Consider the following 19,556-nt stretch of genomic DNA (forward strand, 5'->3'; position numbering starts at 1 on the left):
CTCTCTGTATCTGATGCCCTGACATCCCGCAGGTCTTGCTGTGCCGCGTGCTCAGCTCCTGTGCGCGCCCGGCGCCCCGCAGCCATCCTGCACACACGCGCCCCGGGCTACCCACTATCAGTCTCGTGAAGGCCTGCCTTGTACCTCTTTGAAACCCCACCCGACCGGGATACTGGAAAGGGGCCAGTAAATATTTGTTGACCAACAGAAGCCACGATTAAATACGAACAACATTTTAAAAAATATACACCTTAGAATATTTCATATTCCCTTCCCTCCCTGCTCTCCCACAGCTAAGTGAGAAGCAAGACAGATCAAAACTAAGATTTCAGAACCAAGAATCAATTTAATTTTACAGTATCAAAACATGGAAATTCCCCAAATTCAACACATAGCGGCTGTTATGTTTGCAAGTGAGAAGGGTCAGCTGTAAAAATATAGCCCCTAGAGTCATGGTCACAGGGCAGACTGCACGAACACCCCCCCGGGACCCTCCACTGCAGACGCAGTCAGGAAGTCCACGCAGGTGCACCCTGGGCCAGCAGCTCTCTACTTCCTAGTCCCCACTTTCTCTTTCACAGACTGAAAAACCCCTCCTACCCAACAAAATGCACTATTTCATCTTCTTTTTTAAAAATTATTCAAAGTCACACATAACTGCCAAACAGAGCTTCAGAACGGGTCAAGCTGTTCAGTATTCTATTCTACTCAGAGACAACAGAATTCAGGGGACAGGGAGGGTGGTGCGGGAACAACTTGACGGTTTAGTCAGTGTAATCTCACGGTTTAAATGCTTTATTTCTGTTTGGCTTTTCCAAACCTCAAAAATAAGCTCCACAGTTCCATTCCTACCTCCTCAAAGCCTCAAGCACCGGAGGGTGGATTGGCTCTCAGGGCTGCTTCAGTCAGACCGGGATGCTCAGGTAACACCTGGAGACAACCTCACCTGGAAGAGGCCTGCCTGGGGCAGCAGGATGGCTGGGGCACCTGCCTCACAGAAGAACTGTGTCTCCTCATGTAGAGAAGAGGGCGCCAAGAGGGCTTAACAGATGTGCTCAAGTTTATATACCAAGTGACAGATGCTTAATTATTCTTTAAAAACTGTTTATGTATAAAGTTACAAACTTAAGGAGAAAGCAAACAGTGGCTCAAAGGGTGCCTTTAAAATCCTGTGGACTATTGGGAAATTCTGAATCCGTGTTGGATTTTAGGTGGTGTTATGGAATTAGCGTCCACTGCTCTGTGACGATCACAGTACTCGAGTGTCTGTGTGACTAGCAGATTCATGATAAAAACTTAGGGGGCAGGCGTCACCGTAGATGGAACTTGCTTTCAAATGGTTCAGAAAAAGGAAGATTGTGTGAGTATGTATGTGGTGTGTGTGTGGAAAGGGAGTGCAAGAGATGAACTAGGCGTGGCAAGACGCTAATAGAGGAATCCAAGGGGAAGGTACTGCGGTATTCATTTTACTTTTCTTTAAACTTTTCTGTGTGTTTGAGAATTTTCAAAATAAAAAGTCTTGGGAAAAAATAAAATCCTGTGATAAAGAGGGAAGTTAAAAAAATTCAGAGTCAGGTTGGGATGTGGATCTGTCCAACACCTGCTTCAACTTGCAACAACAGAGCACTCCCCTCTTTCTCTCGCTCCTCCATCAGGGGCTGACATTTTGACTGTCTTCTCCCGGAAAGCCCACGGGGGGGGGCACTTGGCCAGTGGGCCCCTTCAGCATTCCACCCCCAACAAAGTATTCACTGGCTACCCGTGTTGCAGGAAAGGGTTAAATGAGGCGCACAGAGACTGAGGCTTTGAAAGCTAAGACGCAATAAGAACATGAGAAATCACTGTTGCATCTACACCAAGTTCATTCCTACACACAGCGAGCACGCTGTCACCAACAGAAAATCACCACCACCACCAGGAGCTGGACAGAGAGAGGAGAGGAGGCAGCAGCACAGAGAGCCCCAGCTATGTGCCTTGGGGCTGTGTGCTTGCCTTCTTTCCTTTTTAAAACATCTTTATGGAGAAGTCATTCACATTACCACACAATTCACCCATTAAAGTGCATAATTCATTGGTTTTAGTACATTCACAGTATGCCATCATTATCACAATCCAAGATTAGAACACTTCAGCACCTCAGAAAGAAACCCTTACCCATAAGCGGTCACTCCTCATTTTCCCCCCAAGTCCCCACGCCCGCTCCTCGGCAACCACTAACCTGCTCGCTGACTCTACGGATTTTTAAATTCCGGACGTTTCATATAAATGATATACTAGAATATGTGGCCCTTTGTGACTGGCTTCCTTCACTTAGCATAATTTCAACCTTCATCCGCGTTGTAGCTGTCTTTCCTTTTTATTACCAAATAACATTCCATTATGATTCCAAATGTAATATCCACATTTTATTGATCCATTTACCGGTTGATGGGCCTGTGGGTTGTTTTTACCTTTTAGCTGTTATCACAAATTATGCTGTTGTAAACATGTGCGTACAAGTCTCTGTGAGAACATATGTTTTCATTTCTCTTGCTTATATACGTAGAAGTGGAAGAGCACAACCACATGTACCTCTGTTTAACTTTGGGAGGAGCTGCCAGACTGTTTTCCAAAGTGCCCGCACCGTTTCACATTTCCGCGAACAGTGTGCGAGGGTTCCAATTTCTCCACATCTCGCCGACACTTACTACCGTCACCTTTTTGATTACAGCCATCTTAGTGGGTGTGCAGTGGTATCGCACAGTGGTTTTGATCTGCATTTCTCTGGTGGCTAATGATGCTGAGCATCTTTTCATGGACTTACTGGACATCTGTGTATCTTTGAAGAAACGGCTCTTTATTTTTTAAAATAATATACCTATATTTATTTAGGCTGCATTGGGTCTTCGTTACTGCACACGGGCTTCCTCTAGTTGCAGCAAACAGGGGTTACTCTTCGTTGCGGTGCACGGGCTCCTCGTTGCGGTGGCTTCTCTTGTTGCGGAGCAGGGGCTCTAGGTGTGTAGCCTTCAGAAGTTGTGGCATGTGGGCTCAGTAGTTGTGGCTCGCGGGTTTAGTTGCTCCGCGGCATGTGGGATCTGCCCGGACCACGGCTCGAACCTGTGTCCCCCGCACTGGCAGGTGGATTCTTAACCACTGCGCCACCAGGAAAGTCCCGAGAAACGGCTATTTAAATCCATTGCCCATTTTTAAATTGAGCTAGATGTCTTTCTATTATTGAGTTGTAAGAGTTGCCTAATATATTCTGGATACTGGTTCCTCATCAGATAAATGAATTGCAAAAAACTTTTTTCTCTAATTCTATAGGCTGTCTTTTCACTTGTTGATAGCATCCTTTGAAGCACAAAGTTTTAAATTTTGATGGAGCCCAATTAATCTGTCTTTTTTGTTAGGTGCTTTCTTATTCAATGCTCACAGCAATTGTGAGGAGTAGAAATTACTGATCCCATTCTACGAATAAGGAAAATGAAGCTCAATGAAGTAAATGACCCAAGGTCTCACACAGGGCCACTGCACACGGTTCTGCCCGGCACAACCCGTAAGGGTGAACAGAGCAGTCCTGGCCATTTGTTGGAGCTGGGCTGTGAACTCAGGCCTTCTGAGCAAGCCAGGGTTCAGGCACTCATACACTCTATGAATGTTATCGTGTAATATGGCCGATTTTTAAACAAGCTCCTCACATATCATACACTTAACATTCTAAGGATGTGGCCGTTACTTAAAACTACAGGATTTTGGAGTCTGTCTTTGGAAGCTGTATGAAAAGGTAGTGAGTGGCATGTTTTATAAGCATATTTAATTAAAGTGAGGGGAGACTTGAGTTTATGAAGAAGCCAAAAGTCCTCAGTACCAAAGTCTGGAGAAGAAGTTATTAGGCCAGAGCGCACCATTTTGGATTTATATACTGCTACACAAACCAACCAGTACCAAGTAGGAGAAGTGATTAAAAGGTTCAAAGTACAGGTAGACCTAAGTCTCAAAAGAATGCAACCAGAACTGTTTCTAGCAATGGCAGCCAGATATGAAAGATACCAGAGAATATGTGTATAATGTATTAAAAGGAATCAGTCTTGATGCATTTGAAAACATTTTGACATAAAAATTGGCCGTCTCTTTACTTCTTGGTCATACCAGGTACACTGAATCAAAATCACTGAATTACCAGAGCTAAGAAGGATTTCACATTTGGTTCAATCTCCTTCTTTTAATTTGGTAAAAGCTGATGCACAAAACGTTCTCATGACTCCAGTGCTCATGACAACACTAGCAGACTAGGGACTCAAATTTAAGGAGGACGCAGTTTCCATGTTCTATTTCTTGATATTAGCTGTGTGAACTCAGCATTTATGGTTCTTCCCCTCTCTCTCCCACAGACCTCCAAGGGGACTGTACCATCCCAGACTCCTCTTCTAAAGGGTGCGGAACTCTGCCCAGGCTTCACTGTCCACCCTCCAACTGGATCTTTCCCTAATACCAACTTATCTAAACATCTCAAATCCATGTACATAGCTCTGACGGCAAACACAAGTGACTCATTTTATAAAGTGAGCTCTGAAGGGATACTGCCAAGCCTTATTTCAAAAACCAGGCTCCAGTTTCCAATGTAAGAATTAAGTGGCTTTCTGCCTGCTGTTTCTGCCTTTCCCCCCTCACTTAAGGAAAGAAAGCCAAAGCTGTGTCTTGAGGGATTGCTCCATAAGGAAAAATCAAGGGAGGCTACAGTCTCAGGACAGGCCAGTGCAGGTTGGAAGTGGGCTAGCAGAAGGCTTGGGAAAACAGAAGTGGATTCACGAGCAGGCTAGGTCAGCCCCCAGAGTGATTTCTCTCCATTGGCAACAAGTTTAAGTGCTGACACGGGGGTTTCCCACAGCTTCTACTGGCCTCCAAAGGCATATTTGTCATCGGAGGCTCTTGATGAAGCTGTACATAAATATCTGACTGTTGTTAAATACAAAACAAAACAAAACAAAAATATTCCACAGGAACCAAATCAAAACCAGCTGTAAGGGGGAGAGGCCAAAAACTCAGTGTAAGTGCAAAAGTCTCAGCAGAAACACTTGTTAATTGTGCTATTTACTTTGCTAAATAGTAAACTGTCATGCCAATGAGGTCATATCACATGACTATAATGTTTTTCATATGACTTTCCTGCTATGAGAGAAATGGGCATTTTATTTTCTAGAATTCTGAATTCTGTAGTGGAGGAGTCAAAATCTGAGTTTTAATTCAAAACTCAACCCATCGGGCCAGCCCTCTTCATTTCTAGTCTGTTTATGATTTTACATCCTATGTTATAGTTGGTGTGCTAAACTTACCTTATAAATGATCATTCATTAATCCCCAATTCTGCAGAAAGCAAGTTCTGCTTAGCAAAAATGCAAGCCTTTTGAAAGAATGCTGTAACTGTAATCCTAAAAACATAACTGTATGATACAGCATCAGTCAAGGGGAGAAAACATAGTCTAAAATTAATCTTGGAATCATGAAACTTGCAAACTTTCAAGAATGACAATATTTTAGGAAAGCTGGGTCATGGAATTTTGGAATGTGAGTATCTCGAGGATATACCAATATAGTTTGTTTCATTAACTCCTATAATCAGTGTTTTCTCTCTAGTTAGATTGAATTTGAAAATTATTTGGCGTTTCCCACAGCACTATGTTGAACTCACAGTTGGAACTAACTCAGTACATGTGAACTGATACTTGATGAAAAATAACCCTAAGAAGATAAGTCACAGCACATTTTATGACAAGATGGCTAAGTCATTCACATGCTGGGTTTAGACTAAGTCTTCCTTCAACAAATTCAGCAATTTAAACAGTATTTGGTGAGCACTTCAACAGCTTCGTGACTTGGATATCTTGTGTTTCATCAACTTTAAGGCCACTTCCTTTGGTTCCAACTGGGATAAACAGCCACCTAGGAGCCATACGGACCTGGGGTCGATCTCCAAACATCCAAACCCATTCTCAGTCAGGGTCTCGAGAGGAAAGGTCGTAACGCCATGCAAAATTCGCTACTCAGCCAGCAACATTTTAAGAGGGTAAAAAGCTGAGTGGGGCCTTTTAATACCTCATGGGCAGATGCACCCACAATTTGGCAGCTAGATGGGCTACAAAGAATACGAATCTCTGTCCAATACCCTTTCCTTATGGAATGTTAGCATTACCAAAAACATTTCTGATGTGGGTATTTAAAATTTTTTAATCTACAGCTCGAAATACAATTAATATACCGCACACATTTCTCATTTAAGTATTCTTCTTGCATCCTAGCTCTACAGCTTCTCCTCATTGCACTAAATGGAAGAGAAAAATCTTACCTGCGAAATCAATCTACCAGTTCTGTCCTTCTTCTCCAAACTCTATCTCCATCCTATCGCTAATACCCTCTCGTCATTTTCCCTCATTTATTCCGCTACCTCGCAGTCATCACACCCCAAGACAAACCTCCCCTTGTGAGCCTGGCGCCCCCTCCGCCCCACTGCCTGTCCCCACTCTGCACCTTGCTCCTCGACCCCGCCTCCGACAGAAACCAATCTGGCAATTTGTTTGTTAATCTCTACAGCACTATCATTAAACTAGTAACCTGGACTCAAATAATGGCAATCTTTTTTTTTTTTTTTTTTGCGGTACGCGGGCCTCTCACCGCTGTGGCCTCTCCCGTTGAGGAGCGCAGGCTCCGGATGCGCAGGCCCAGCGGCCACGGCTCACGGGCCCAGCCGCTCCGCGGCACGTGGGATCTTCCCGGACCGGGGCACGAACCCGCGTCCCCTGCATCGGCAGGCGGATTCTCAACCGCTTCGCCACCAGGGAAGCCCAAGGGCAATCATTTTTGTATACTTGATGATGGAAGGGAGATGGGTGCAAAAAACTGGGTTGCACTGGTCAATCTCACTAAATCTGGATGATTCTGTCTTGAGTATCTCTCTCAATCCATTCTCTCTGGGCCCCTTTCTATGAAAATAAAGGGATTTGTAGTCTCTAGCGGGATCAGCTTTGTATCCATCCTTCATAAAGGGGATATATTTAGGGAGATAGACCACAGGTGTTAAGGGACAGGAAAAAGTTTAATAGCATCAAAACATTTTTTTTTTCTTTAAATTGAGAAGAATTACCTTGCTACAATATGGATGAACCTAGAAAACATCATGCTACGTTACAGACATCAGACACAACGGCCATGCATTGTTCGGTTTCATTTATGTGTTACGTCCAGAATAGGCAAATCCACTGAGACAGAAGGGAGATGAGTGGTTACCAGGACTGGAAGGAACAGGTGGGAATAAGAAGCGACAGCTCAATGGGTCCAGAGTTCCTTTTTGTGGGCACGAGAATGTACTAAACTTAGGAATAACAGTAGCATAACAACTCTGTGAATGCACTAAAAACCACCAGACTGTATACTCTTCAAGGGTAAATTATAGGGCAAAACAACTAACAAGTACATTCTCTGATTTCAGGTAACTCCAACTAAATGCTCACAATCCGAGTAACACACTAAAGACTCCTGGCCTCTAGTCCTTTATCGCTAGGATGCCCTGGCCCTCCTCTCCTGCCCGACTCCTTCCGTACACTTTCCCTGCCCAAATCCAACTCTTATTTTTAGAGAGCGCCTACTCACCCTTTCAAACTAAATGGAATATCTGGTCCCTGGGAAGTTCTCCTTGACATCCCTACTCCCCCAGGGAGTAACTTCCCCTGCTCCCTCAGCATCTAATATATAAATGACTAAAACATTTCTGATGATACTAGAGTTCACTATTGACGTCTCTGCTTTGCACACTAGACTGTGAAATCATTTCATTAACTTCTGTATTCAGTCACTAGCATAGTGCCTTGCTACCAAGTTTTCAAAAGATGTTCCGTAAAGGTTTTTTTTTTTAAGCTAGTATTTGTACAAATACATATTTTGTAAACAATGTATCAAATGATACTGTCACATATCTTTTACAATTCCAGTGTTGATGGGAGAAAACAGTTAGCCCAAGATGAGAATTAACTGGGCATTCCTGATTGCATTGCTAAAATAAGTAAGTTGGGACCTTTCTACATGGGACACAGAAGTTTGTATTTTTATTACTGAACATCTGTAAATGCACTGGGAATCAACTATACAAATCAAAACACTACCTTTACACAGTATAAATGTGTATATTTTTGATATTCATATTTATTTATTTACACACACATTTTTCACAGTAAAGTAAAATAATATAGGCAAGACAATGATTTTTGTTGCTCTGAGGTCTGCTGGTGAGAATTATCTTTTTTTTTTTTTTTTTTTTTTTTTTTGTGGTACGCGGGCCTCTCACTGTCGTGGCCTCTCCCATTGCGGAGCACAGGCTCCGGACGCGCAGCCTCAGCGGCCATGGCTCACGGGCCCAGCCGCTCTGCGGCATGTGGGATCTTCCCGGACCGGGGCACGAACCCGTGACCCCTGCATCAGCAGGCGGATTCTCAACCACTGCGCCACCAGGGAAGCCCGAGAATTATCTTTTTAAAACAGAGTCCCATTTAGAGCTTTTTAAGAACAAGAATAATCCTTTCCTAAGACAGGAGTTGCAAATTCCAATACCAATAAGGGTCATCAACTGAAGAACATCTTTAAAAAAAAATTTTAAACATCTTTATTGGAGTATAATTGCCTTACAATGGTGTGTTAGTTTCTGCTGTTCAACAAAGTGAATCAGATATACATATACATATATCCCCATATCCCCTCCCTCTTGCATCTCTCTCCCCTGCTCCCTATCCCACCCCTCTAGGTGGTTGCAAAGCACAAAGCTGACCTCTCTGTGCTATGCGGCCGCTTTCCACTAGCTACCTATTTTATATTTGGTAGTGTATATACGTCCATGACACTCTCTCACTTTGTCCCAGCTTACCCACCCCCATCCCCGTGTCCTCAAGTCCATTCTCTACTAGGTCTGCGTCCTTGTTCCTGTCCTGGCCCTAGGTTCTTCATAACCTTTTTTTTTTTTTTTAAATTCCTTATATATGTGTTAGCATACGGTATTTCTTATTCTCTTTCTGGCTTACTTCACTCTGTATGACAGACTCTAGGTCCATCCACCTCTCTACAAATAACTCAACTTCATTTCTTTTTATGGCTGAGTAATATTCCATTGTATATATGTGCCACATCTTCTTTATCCATTCATCTGTCGATGGACACTTGGGTTGCTTCCATGTCCTGGCTATTGTAAATAGAGCTGCAGTGAACACTGTGGTACATGACTCTTTTTGAATTATGGTTTTCTCAGAGTATATGCCCAGTAGTGGGATTGCTGGGTCGTATGGCTGTTCTACTTTTAGCTTTGTAAGGAACCACCATACTGTGAAGAACATCTTCTAAACAGAGCATCCTCACCTAAAGAACACCTTTGGGCAAGAAACTAACAGCAGCGTTTGTCTCCAGGAAGAGAACTGGGTGTTAAGGGACAGGTGCAAAAGGAAGGTTTTCTTTCCACACAGAATATTTTTATGCCTTTAAAACTTTGTATCAAGTGCATTATTTATCTATAAAATTTTCTTCTTGGCTCCAGCTAACATCACTATTAAGGAATGCAGGCCTGGGGTTGCCAGATCTGATTTTTCAAAGAAGCTGGAAATGGGAACATTCATATTTTTAGGTAAAACTCATAATTTTTAAATGTTGGCTTTATTCAGAATTTAACACATAGGGTAGGCCAAACAAAACACACCTGAAAGCCGTATCTGGCTCAGAGGCCAACCAGTTTACCACCTCTAATCTAAAATTGGATGTGTAACTTATGATTCCAAAATTATAAATGTAATTTAATAGAGGAAAACTTCAAAAAGAAAGCTAAGACTTGTGGATGAAATCATACCCCCTTCTGCCCTACCACCTAGTTGCTATTGCTCTCAAACTTCCCCTTCTCCTTCTGGTTCTTTGAAAAGATTACGAATGTCTGACCAACCAAAACGCAAAACAAGCCAGGTTTAATGAAGGAATCTGCCCAATATCCTAGCATCTGCTCTGTTTTTAAAGAGTGAAACATGGGATCAATTTTAAGTTGCAATTCTTCCAGGCAGTTAAAGAGAAGTATGTGAATTATTTCTAGCTCGGTGGAAACACTCTCCCAGGCAACTAGTCAAATGACCGTGTGGTTGAAAAGACCCGTAAGTTATTTTTCCCTTTTGCCATCAGCTCTGCTCAAAAGAAAAAATGGCAGCCATGATCAACACAATACTCTGAACCATGCCCGGGAAGCCAATCACAGCTCTGAGGAACATCTCAACGTCTCTTAAAGTCCTGTAGAGATGCCATTCATCTCCTGAAAATGAAGCCAAGACACCCTATGTGGGTCTAACTATTGGTCGTACGTGGAAGATTGCATCTGCTGAATGCCCAGAGGACACCAAAGCAAGTCAAAGAAGAATACGTTTCAGCTCTACATCTGGCACTAGAAGAGCACTATCATGGATTTTCTGGGGTGGCTAAAACTTACTCCGGTCTGCTGAAAGCTTCAAAAGATTTCCTTCTGCTATTTCTACATGGTTTTCCTATACTCAGGGCTAGTTCCCGTCTTCTAAACACCAGCCTTTTCACCACCAGCTAGTGCAGTATAGGGCTTGACCATCACTCACTGACCACTAGGGCTTCCCCCAATGTTGAACATACAAAACCCCAGGCAGAAATCAATGAACTATGTTACTCAACATCTGTTACTCAACAGAGGAACTATGTTACTCTCAACGTCAGTTACTACAGGACTGAGGGTAACTTTGCAAGTGTTCCACTCCCATAGGATACAGGCAACTCAAGGTTTTCCTTATGCAGCCTGCGGAAACTCTATGACAGGCCACATTTTTCCTAAGAGCTTCTTTACCTAGGCTACTGGGTGTGGGGGGCGGGAGGTGGGTAGGGAATGGCGGCGGGAGATGTTGGTTTAATCTCATTCATCCATTTTGAGGAACTGTCTGTCTGGCCAATAACCCAACAGTGCCACACATACACAGCATACCCTTTTCTAAGTACAGTGAGCATTTGGAAAAGCAAAATGATAATCTAGTTTGTAATTCCAGTCTTAAAACACACACACACACAATGGTAGCAATCCAGGAAATTACGATTTGCAAAATATTCTAAATGACAAGCAAACCAAAACTCTCTTAGGTTGTAATTGAGGAAGCCATTTCGTGGTGAGGTTCAGTGGCCTACAAAGATGGGTTCAGTTGTGAAATAAAAGACATGGCCAGAGTCCAATGTCTTCCTTGACTTGCATTTTGCTGTACGGACGTCACAGCCAACCCTTCATGGGCCACAAGCATGCTGTTCTTCAGTAAGGACCAGAGGCGCTTGGAAATCAATAACCTGTACTTCCTTTATCAGCAATTTTGTGCATTTGGAACCTACCACACAATAACCTGCATACTGCATCATCCAGCAACTGCAGAAGGTTCATTTTCTGATAACTAGCAGACTTGTTTAGCGATTTTGTTTTAAGGAAAAAATGGTAATGAACTGCTTCCTTCCTTTTCCATAAATCCGATTATCAAACAGGTTTGAAACACATCAGTCTTCTGAACAAAATGCTTGTTTTAGTCTTACCTCAGCAGCCTGGGTCTCTTGATGCAGCAACGTAAGACCAGTCAAATCTTCTAAGAAGGAATGTGAAGAATTAAACACCTTCACCAGGAAATTAAATCCTTCTCGTTCATACTGATCAAGAACCTGTAAGATATTTATACATATAGATGTATTTAAGGGGGCTGTAGGCTTTAAATGCATATTAAGAGTTTCACTTCTAATAATCACTTGTCAAAAATGGAACTAAAACTAGAATTAAAAATTAAATATGGGAAAAATCAATATGGTAGGCAAAAAACTGTGAGGGCTTAGGATTTATTATTTTCTCTTTCTTAGAAAGAATGACAATATCATCTTCCAATTTAGATGATGGTATTTCTCAAACAAAGTAAGTTACATGCAAATTCAGTAAAACTTCTAGAAGAGTTGAGGTTGCTGATTCTAAAGTTCACTTTTTAGGAGAAAAATAATAGTCGAGAAGAGCCAAGAATTTTTTTTTTTTTTTTTTTTTTTTTGTGGTACACAGGCCTCTCACTGTTGTGGCCTGTTCCATTGCAGAGCACAGGCTCCGGACGCACAGGCTCAGTGGCCATGGTTCACGGGCCCAGCCGCTCCGCGGCATGTGGGATCCTCCTGGACCGGGGCACAGACCCGTGTCCCCTGCATTGGCAGGCGGACCCTCAACCACTGTGCCACCAGGGAAGCCCGAAAAAAATTTTTTAAGGATAAAGGGAAAGGGGGAAGGTGGACAAAAGGGTGAGAAATGTGGCCTACCAGCTAGTAAAATGCATTAAAAAATTTTTTTAATGTAAAAATGAATTTCACCAGGCATATCACAAAAGAAGTTGCCTAAATAGTCAATAAACAAATGAAAAGTTGCTCAACATTACAAGTTAGCAGGGAAATGACAACTAAAACCACAATGAACTACTTCTTCATACCTACCAGAATGGCTAAAATGAAAAAGACAGAAAATACCAAGTATTGACAAGGAGGTGGAACAAGCATGATTCTCATGGGAACTGCTTTCGAGGTTCAACATGTATATGCCCCGTGATCATGAAATTCTACTCCTAGATACATACATCCAACAAAAAATATGTACATATGTGCATCAGAAGACCTGAACGAAAGTATCCATAGCAGCACTATTCATGATAGCCTCAAACCAGGAACTACACAAGTGTCCATCAACAGTAGAATGAATTAACGACCTGTGGTTTATTCACGCAACAGAATAACATACAGAAATAAAAACAAACGACAACTCCATGCAACAATATACACATTTCTCATAAACATAATGTGAAACAACAGAAGGGAGAAGCAGTATGTGCTACAGGATTACAATCACATAAAGTTTTTTTTAAAAAAATGAACCTGTGGTGTAAAAGTCAGGAGACTTATCCATTGAAGGACTGTAATTGGAATGGGGCACAGGAGAGGTCCTGAGATGTTAGTAATATTTGTTCCATTATCTGGGTTCTGGTTACAAAAGTATACTTTGTGAAAAACTATCAAGCATGTTTTCACATACATGTTGTCCTTCAACAAAAAGATCAAAAGATAGGAGAACACTAGTCTTCTGAGAACAACGTAAGAACATATGACTACCTAAAAGCAAACCACACACACACACACACACACACACACACACACACACAAAATGACTGTCACGTTTAGGAATTCAACGATCATAAGAACTATGAACTGCAGAAAGCAAACACTGAACCACTAATGCCTTGGAAATTCTCTCAAAACTCAGAATAGGGCTTCCCTGGTGGCGCAGTGGTTGAGAATCCGCCTGCCGATGCAGGAGACACGGGTTCATGCCCCGGTTCGGGAAGATCCCACATGCCACGGAGCGGCTGGGCCCGTGAGCCATGGCCGCTGAGCCTGCGCGTCTGGAGCCTGTGCTCCGCAACGGGAGAGGCCACAGCAGTGAGAGGCCCGCGTATCGTAAAAAAAAAAAAAAAAAAAAAAAAAACTCAGAATAAATAAAGAGATGAAAGTTTCAAAAAGATACAGACATTGAAGATAAATCTAAGAAATCAACACATGAACAGAAAGGCTGGAGAAGCAATAACACACGATATAGAAAAAAAATTAGAAAATCTTCTCGATTCAGAAATGAAAATGTATAAGCCTTTCAATCCAGCAGTTCCACTTCAAAGACTTTTCAAAGACTTTTTGTTGTTGTTGAGGGCTGGGAAATTGTGATTTCCTTTTTTTCAATATTCTTCAATATTCAATTATCTTTTAGTTTACATAGTGAACATTTTAAAGAAAACCTGATGATGAGAATGTTGACTCTTAAGCAGCATGCCCACACCATTCCTGCTTTTACCCTGCTTGCAGGCACAAAGACTGATGTGTAAGGACACTCACTGCAACATCGTTTGCAGCAGCAAAAGATTAACTACCCTTTTAATGAGGACTGATGAACTAAACTGTGGTATATTTACAATCAAGGACATAATCAGGATACATTAAAAGAATGAGGTAGTTCTACTTTTAGTTGGTTGTTTTTTTTTTTTTTTTTTTTTGCGGTACGTGGGCCTCTCACTGCTGTGGCCTCTCCCTTTGCGGAGCACAGGCTCCGGACGCGCAGGCTTAGCGGCCATGGCTCACAGGCCCAGCCGCTCCACGGCATGTGGGATCTTCCCGGACCGGGACACGAACTCATTTCCCCTGCATCAGCAGGTGGACCCTCAACCACTGAGCCACCAGGGAAGCCCCTATTTTTAGTTTTTTAAGGAACCTCCATACTGTTCTCCATAGTGGTTGTATCAACTTACATTCCCACCAACAGTGTAGGAGGGTTCCTTTTCACCACACCCTTTCCAGCATTTACTGTTTCTAGATTTTTTGATGATGGCCATTCTGACAGGTGTGAGGTGATACCTCATTGTAGTGCTAACACATATATATGGAATCAAAAAAAAAAAAAACAGGTACTGATGAACCTAATGGCAGGGCAGGAATAAAGACGTAGACATAGAGAATGGACTTGAGGACTCGGTGCAGGGGGGCAGGAAGCTGGGGCGAAGTGAGAGCAGCATCGACATATATACACTACTGAATGTAAAATAGTTAGCTAGCCGGAAGCAGCAGCATAGCACAAGCAGATCAGCTAGGTGCTTTGTGATGACCTAGAGAGGTGGGGTAGGGAGGGTGGGAGGGAGAGGCAAGAGGGAGGAGATACGGGGATATATGTATGCATATGGCTGATTCACCTTCTGTACAACAGAAACTAACATAGTATTGTGAAGTAATTATACTCCAATAAAGATTTTTTTAAAAAAAGAATGAGGTAGTTCTATAGTACTAACATAAACTGATCTCCAAGACACAGATATATTAAAAAGCAATGTCCAGACCATGTGTCTAGTATTAATATTTTTAAAATAAAGGTGGAGGTGGAGAGAGGAAGAAAGGGAAACGCACATACGCATAGGCTTGTTTTTGCATATAATATCTCAGGAAGAATAAACACACACACACACCCCTGACATCAAGTAGTTGCCTCTCTACATTCTCCTACACTACATGAATTTTTAAAACCATGTGCACATATTACTTAGGCAAATAATATTAAAATCTCAATTTCGTTTTTATTTTTTTCTTCAGTGCTGGAGAAGGTTCTCAGAAGAAGAGGAAGAAGAACTCTGAAGTCCTGATGAAGAAGTTGGAGTTAGAAACGAGGGGTGGCTCTGCCCTAGGCACAGAAGTGTGTAGGTAGGGACCAGCAAAGCAGCTGAAGTGTTAAGTTAGGAGAGTAGGGAACTGGGGGCTGAGGAACTCTAGGGTCTGAACAGCAGGCAGCAAGGTCATCTGCTGCCAGAAAAGGAGATGGGGCGGGACAAGGAGCTTGAGGCGGGTGACGACAGTCTGGGGCAGCTGGGTGGGGAATGGGAGAAGGGCAGCTGACCAGCAGCACATGAAGAGTGCTGGACAATCTAAATCCCCTGCTCAGAACAGAAAATATAAGTCTGGGGAGAAAGGTAGTTAAGGACCCACCTAATAAGCTTGAGGACTGGCCAGAAAGGGTCAAAGAATTTGAGGGGCTAGTGAGCAGTGACGAAGGGACCTGAGGCTGGTGGGACAGAGAGCTGGAACGTGGAGAGCTGGAGAGGCAGGGGATGACTGTTAGGCCCCGAGGCATTAACGAAGCACAATCTTTGGCTGATCAGCCACAGTAAATTAATTTGACAATCCAATGGCTGGATAAAAAGGCACTTAATAACTGAATGCCTCAGTAATTATGGGAGTCCTTGCAAACCAGAATGTTATTCAGGAAAAATGTGCATAGAAAGTAAGTGATCTTTTTTGAAATGCTAAATGCTGTGTGCTTAGTGAACTTACTTTTTTTTAAGAGGCATGATATTAATATTGCTGATTTTATTTTTTTTAATTTATTTTTAAATTGACATATAGTTCATTTATGATGTTGTGTTAGTTTCAGGTATTCAGTAAAGTTGATTCATCTATATATATATATATATATATACACATATATATGTATATATGTGTATATATGTGTGTGTGTGTATATATATATATATATATATATATACACACACACATATATATATATTCTTTTTAGATTCTTTCCCCATACAGGTTATTACAGAATACTGAGTATAATTCCCTGTGCTATAGAATTGGTCCTTGTTGGTTATCTATTTTATATACAGTAGTATATATATGTTGATATCAAACTCCTAATTTACCCCTCCTCTCTTTTGCCCCTTGGTAACTATATGTTAGTTTTCTCTGCCTGTGGGTCTAATTCCATTTTGTAAGTAAGTTCATTTCTTTTTTTTTTTTAGATCCCACATAAGTGATACCATATGGTACTTGTCGTTCTCCTTCTGTCTTAATTCACTTAGTATGATAATCTCTAGGTCCATCCAGTGATCACTTATTCCTGGGTGAACTACTAAACTAATTAAACAGCTACTTTGTGCTAGGTTTCCAGTAAGGTTAAAAAAAAAAAAAGACGTGGGAGTGAAAAATGGGCAAAAACTTTGAAAAAATATTTGGAGTAACTCCAGAGATGGCACTTTGTCAGACCTTAATCATTCTGAGATCTCAATCCTACGTTTCCACAGCTAACTGTGTAGTGCTACAAACCTGGACAGTGAAAAAACTAACAGCGAGGGCAGAACGAGTGAAGGCCTCCCCCATAATCAGGATGTACAGCAAGTTTAAGGCTGCAACATTATTAATAGCTCTGGCTTGAAAAATATGTGGAAAAACTTAATCCCCTAGGGGCATATTTAATCATGCAAGAGTTTTCCAGTATTCCCTTTATGTGCAGGGAAGTTAATCTGTGTTACAAGTATAAGCAGCTTATAAAACGTAGGAGGAGTTTTTTCTCCTCTACAAACATCTTAACCTTCTTAAAGGGGAAAAATGTGTTTTAAATTATCAAAAAAAAAAAGATACTATCCCAATGAATTTGAGCACTGCAACAACCTATCATAAAATATATAACACCTCTAAGTAAATTATGTAATATGTGGTCTTGTACACATTACATTTTGGAAGGTTGTTAAGTATTCTAAAGGTACTTTGCTAAGTAGAGAAATAATAATGACTCTTTCAGTATAAAGATACAGATCCTTTCCTAATGGACACAATTTTCCTTACTTAACTATTCTGTAAGGCTAGGTTATCGTTATTCATGATGTATATGAGCACATACCCCTGGACAAAGATGGTAGAATCTCTTCATAAAACATGATTTTAGGAATATCACTTCTCTTGCTGAGACTCTTTGGTGGCTACTAGATCAAAACTATTCTCTCCAGCTAGGCATTTAAGTCCCTCCAGAATCCTCCAATTGTTGGATGGTTCTCTGTAAAATGCCTTTCATAGAGTCTAAGATCTCCTGACTACACCATGCAATGACTTTCAGCTCATGAGAAGCAGAATGGATTCACAGTTTGCAACTCTTGTCTGTTTTTCTTAAACAAGGACAGGAGGAACTGTGTGCCCCACCTAAAAAAAATAGCTAATATATTTTCAAAAGGGGATGGGAACACACAGAGTCTGAAAAACTCTTATTTTAAAGTCTCTGTTGTTTAGAAATTGTACTTATTTGCTCTTGATGATTTAAAAATATACATGGGTCATGATTTCTAAAAAAAACTTAGGAAAAGCTTGCCCAATATCCCAGATAGGGTAATAAAAGAGTATGGCTAGAAATCACCAGGACCCTTAGTTCACATCCTATGAGAATCCATGAAAGAAGAGTCAAAACACTCCCTTCTGAGGGACAGTCACCCAGTCGTCTGTAGAGACTTTACTTCAAGTTGAGGGCAAAACTCTCTGTTTTCTAGTACTTTTGCTGAGGGAGCCATGCCAGGGTAGAGAAGCCCCCACTTTGGATAATGAGCTGGAAGCACTGCTAATAACACCAGGAAGCCCCTTGATTAGTTTCTGTCTCTTGGTGCCCTGGGATTTCTCTCATCATCATAAAAAAGAATCAAAGAGGAGGAAAAAAGCCCTGATTTCAGCAGCCCTTACAACACGACTGTTCCACCTTCACTACTCCCAGCTCCTCCCTGGGACCATCACCTTGGAAAAGCTTCAGCTCCCTTCTCATTACCTCTTGGTGCTGGCCTACCTAGAATGATCTCTTGTCTTTCCTATCAAATGAGGTCTTGCACTTCAAAGTTCAGCTCAAGTATCAACTACAAGAAGTCTTCCTTGATTAATTCCACTCCCGATGATCTTTTTTCCCTTTTCTATTCTCTGACCCCACTCTCCATGGCACACCGAGTTGCCAAAGGGATTGAAAGAAATATTCTGCCTCACTATCCCTGGTAATCAGCAGTTGATGGCATTTTCAAATATCAACCAGATGTTCAGTAATTTTGTTCCTATTTCTATATATGTCAGTGATATAAAGCAGATAATGGATGAGAAAACGGCTTCAGATGGAAACATGCAGCTATCATCCTAACTGAATCAGCTGCTGTTAACTTACTCTAGACACAGGTAGGATTTATAAGGTCAAACTTCAAAAAAGGAGGGCAGCTGTGAGTTCAAGATATTTAATAGCAGGGGCAATACAGGGTTGGAGTGGGAAGTACAAAGTATTGGGTGTAAGACAGGTTACAAGGATGTATTGTACAACACGGGGAACATAGCCAATATTTTGCAGTAACTGTAAATGCAGTGTAACCTTTAAGAATTGTATAAAAAATTTTTTAAAGTGAGTCTGAAACGATGTCAATGAGACTTTTAAGATTAGTTCTTCTTTCCTGTAAATTGGTCTAATTTCATAATATAAATAAAAATAAAAGCAAAGTTAAACATATAATAGCATGTCAAAAAGTACAGCATTAATCAGGGTAATTACTGGCATGTCAAAAATATAAAACAGATAAGTCTCTTGTCCTTTCCCTAAAGTCACTGTATAGTGGACCTTTTTCTTAGGCATCCAAATGTAAAATGGGCACCATGGTAATTTAAAAGGTACAGGAGATTTTAAATCAAAACACTGAAGAGCTTTCAAATTGAGATAATTGACAATGGTATGAAAGTTCCAACACTTTAGTATTTTAACTAAACACTTCTTATGGTGCAACATACAACTGTACTAAAAAAAAGCCAAATAATATTACATCTTGGTATCTTCACGTACCAAAATCACAAATTTACTGAGGCCAACTGAGTAGAAGGAAAGAAACTGAAAACGGGGAGTCAAAATGCAATGGGCAGTAATTTGGCAACACTGGGCAAAACACCTCATTTTTCTGAGTCTGCTCATTTCTACAATGGGGATCCAACTCCATGCCTATCTCCCCACTTAGATTAAAAAGAAAGATTATGACTTCAATCACTGACAAAGAATGGTTTACAAAGAGCAACAGAAATGCTATTCATTTATTACCTTTTTTTTTGCATTTATTACTCAGAATACAATTATTATCACTAAATAGGGCTTGATAAGTACAGAAAAGATGACACATAGTGACGTCAGT

The 19,556-nt window shown here is 41.3% G+C and overlaps 1 protein-coding gene across 7 annotated transcripts in view; it reads right to left on the reverse strand.

Annotated features, from left to right (window-relative positions):
* ATG7 (autophagy related 7) overlaps positions 1-19,556 on the reverse strand; it is a 319,810-nt gene that overhangs the window by 107,030 nt on the left and 193,224 nt on the right. For all 7 annotated transcript variants that reach the window (XM_067043420.1, XM_059076097.2, XM_059076095.2 and 4 more), the window contains one exon: positions 11,581-11,703. In XM_067043420.1, coding sequence (XP_066899521.1) covers positions 11,581-11,703 — 123 coding nt within the window. The remainder of the gene's footprint in view (positions 1-11,580; positions 11,704-19,556) is intronic.

Source organism: Kogia breviceps, chromosome 10 (genome assembly GCF_026419965.1).
Source record: "Kogia breviceps isolate mKogBre1 chromosome 10, mKogBre1 haplotype 1, whole genome shotgun sequence".
NCBI classification, from domain to species: domain Eukaryota; kingdom Metazoa; phylum Chordata; class Mammalia; order Artiodactyla; family Physeteridae; genus Kogia; species Kogia breviceps.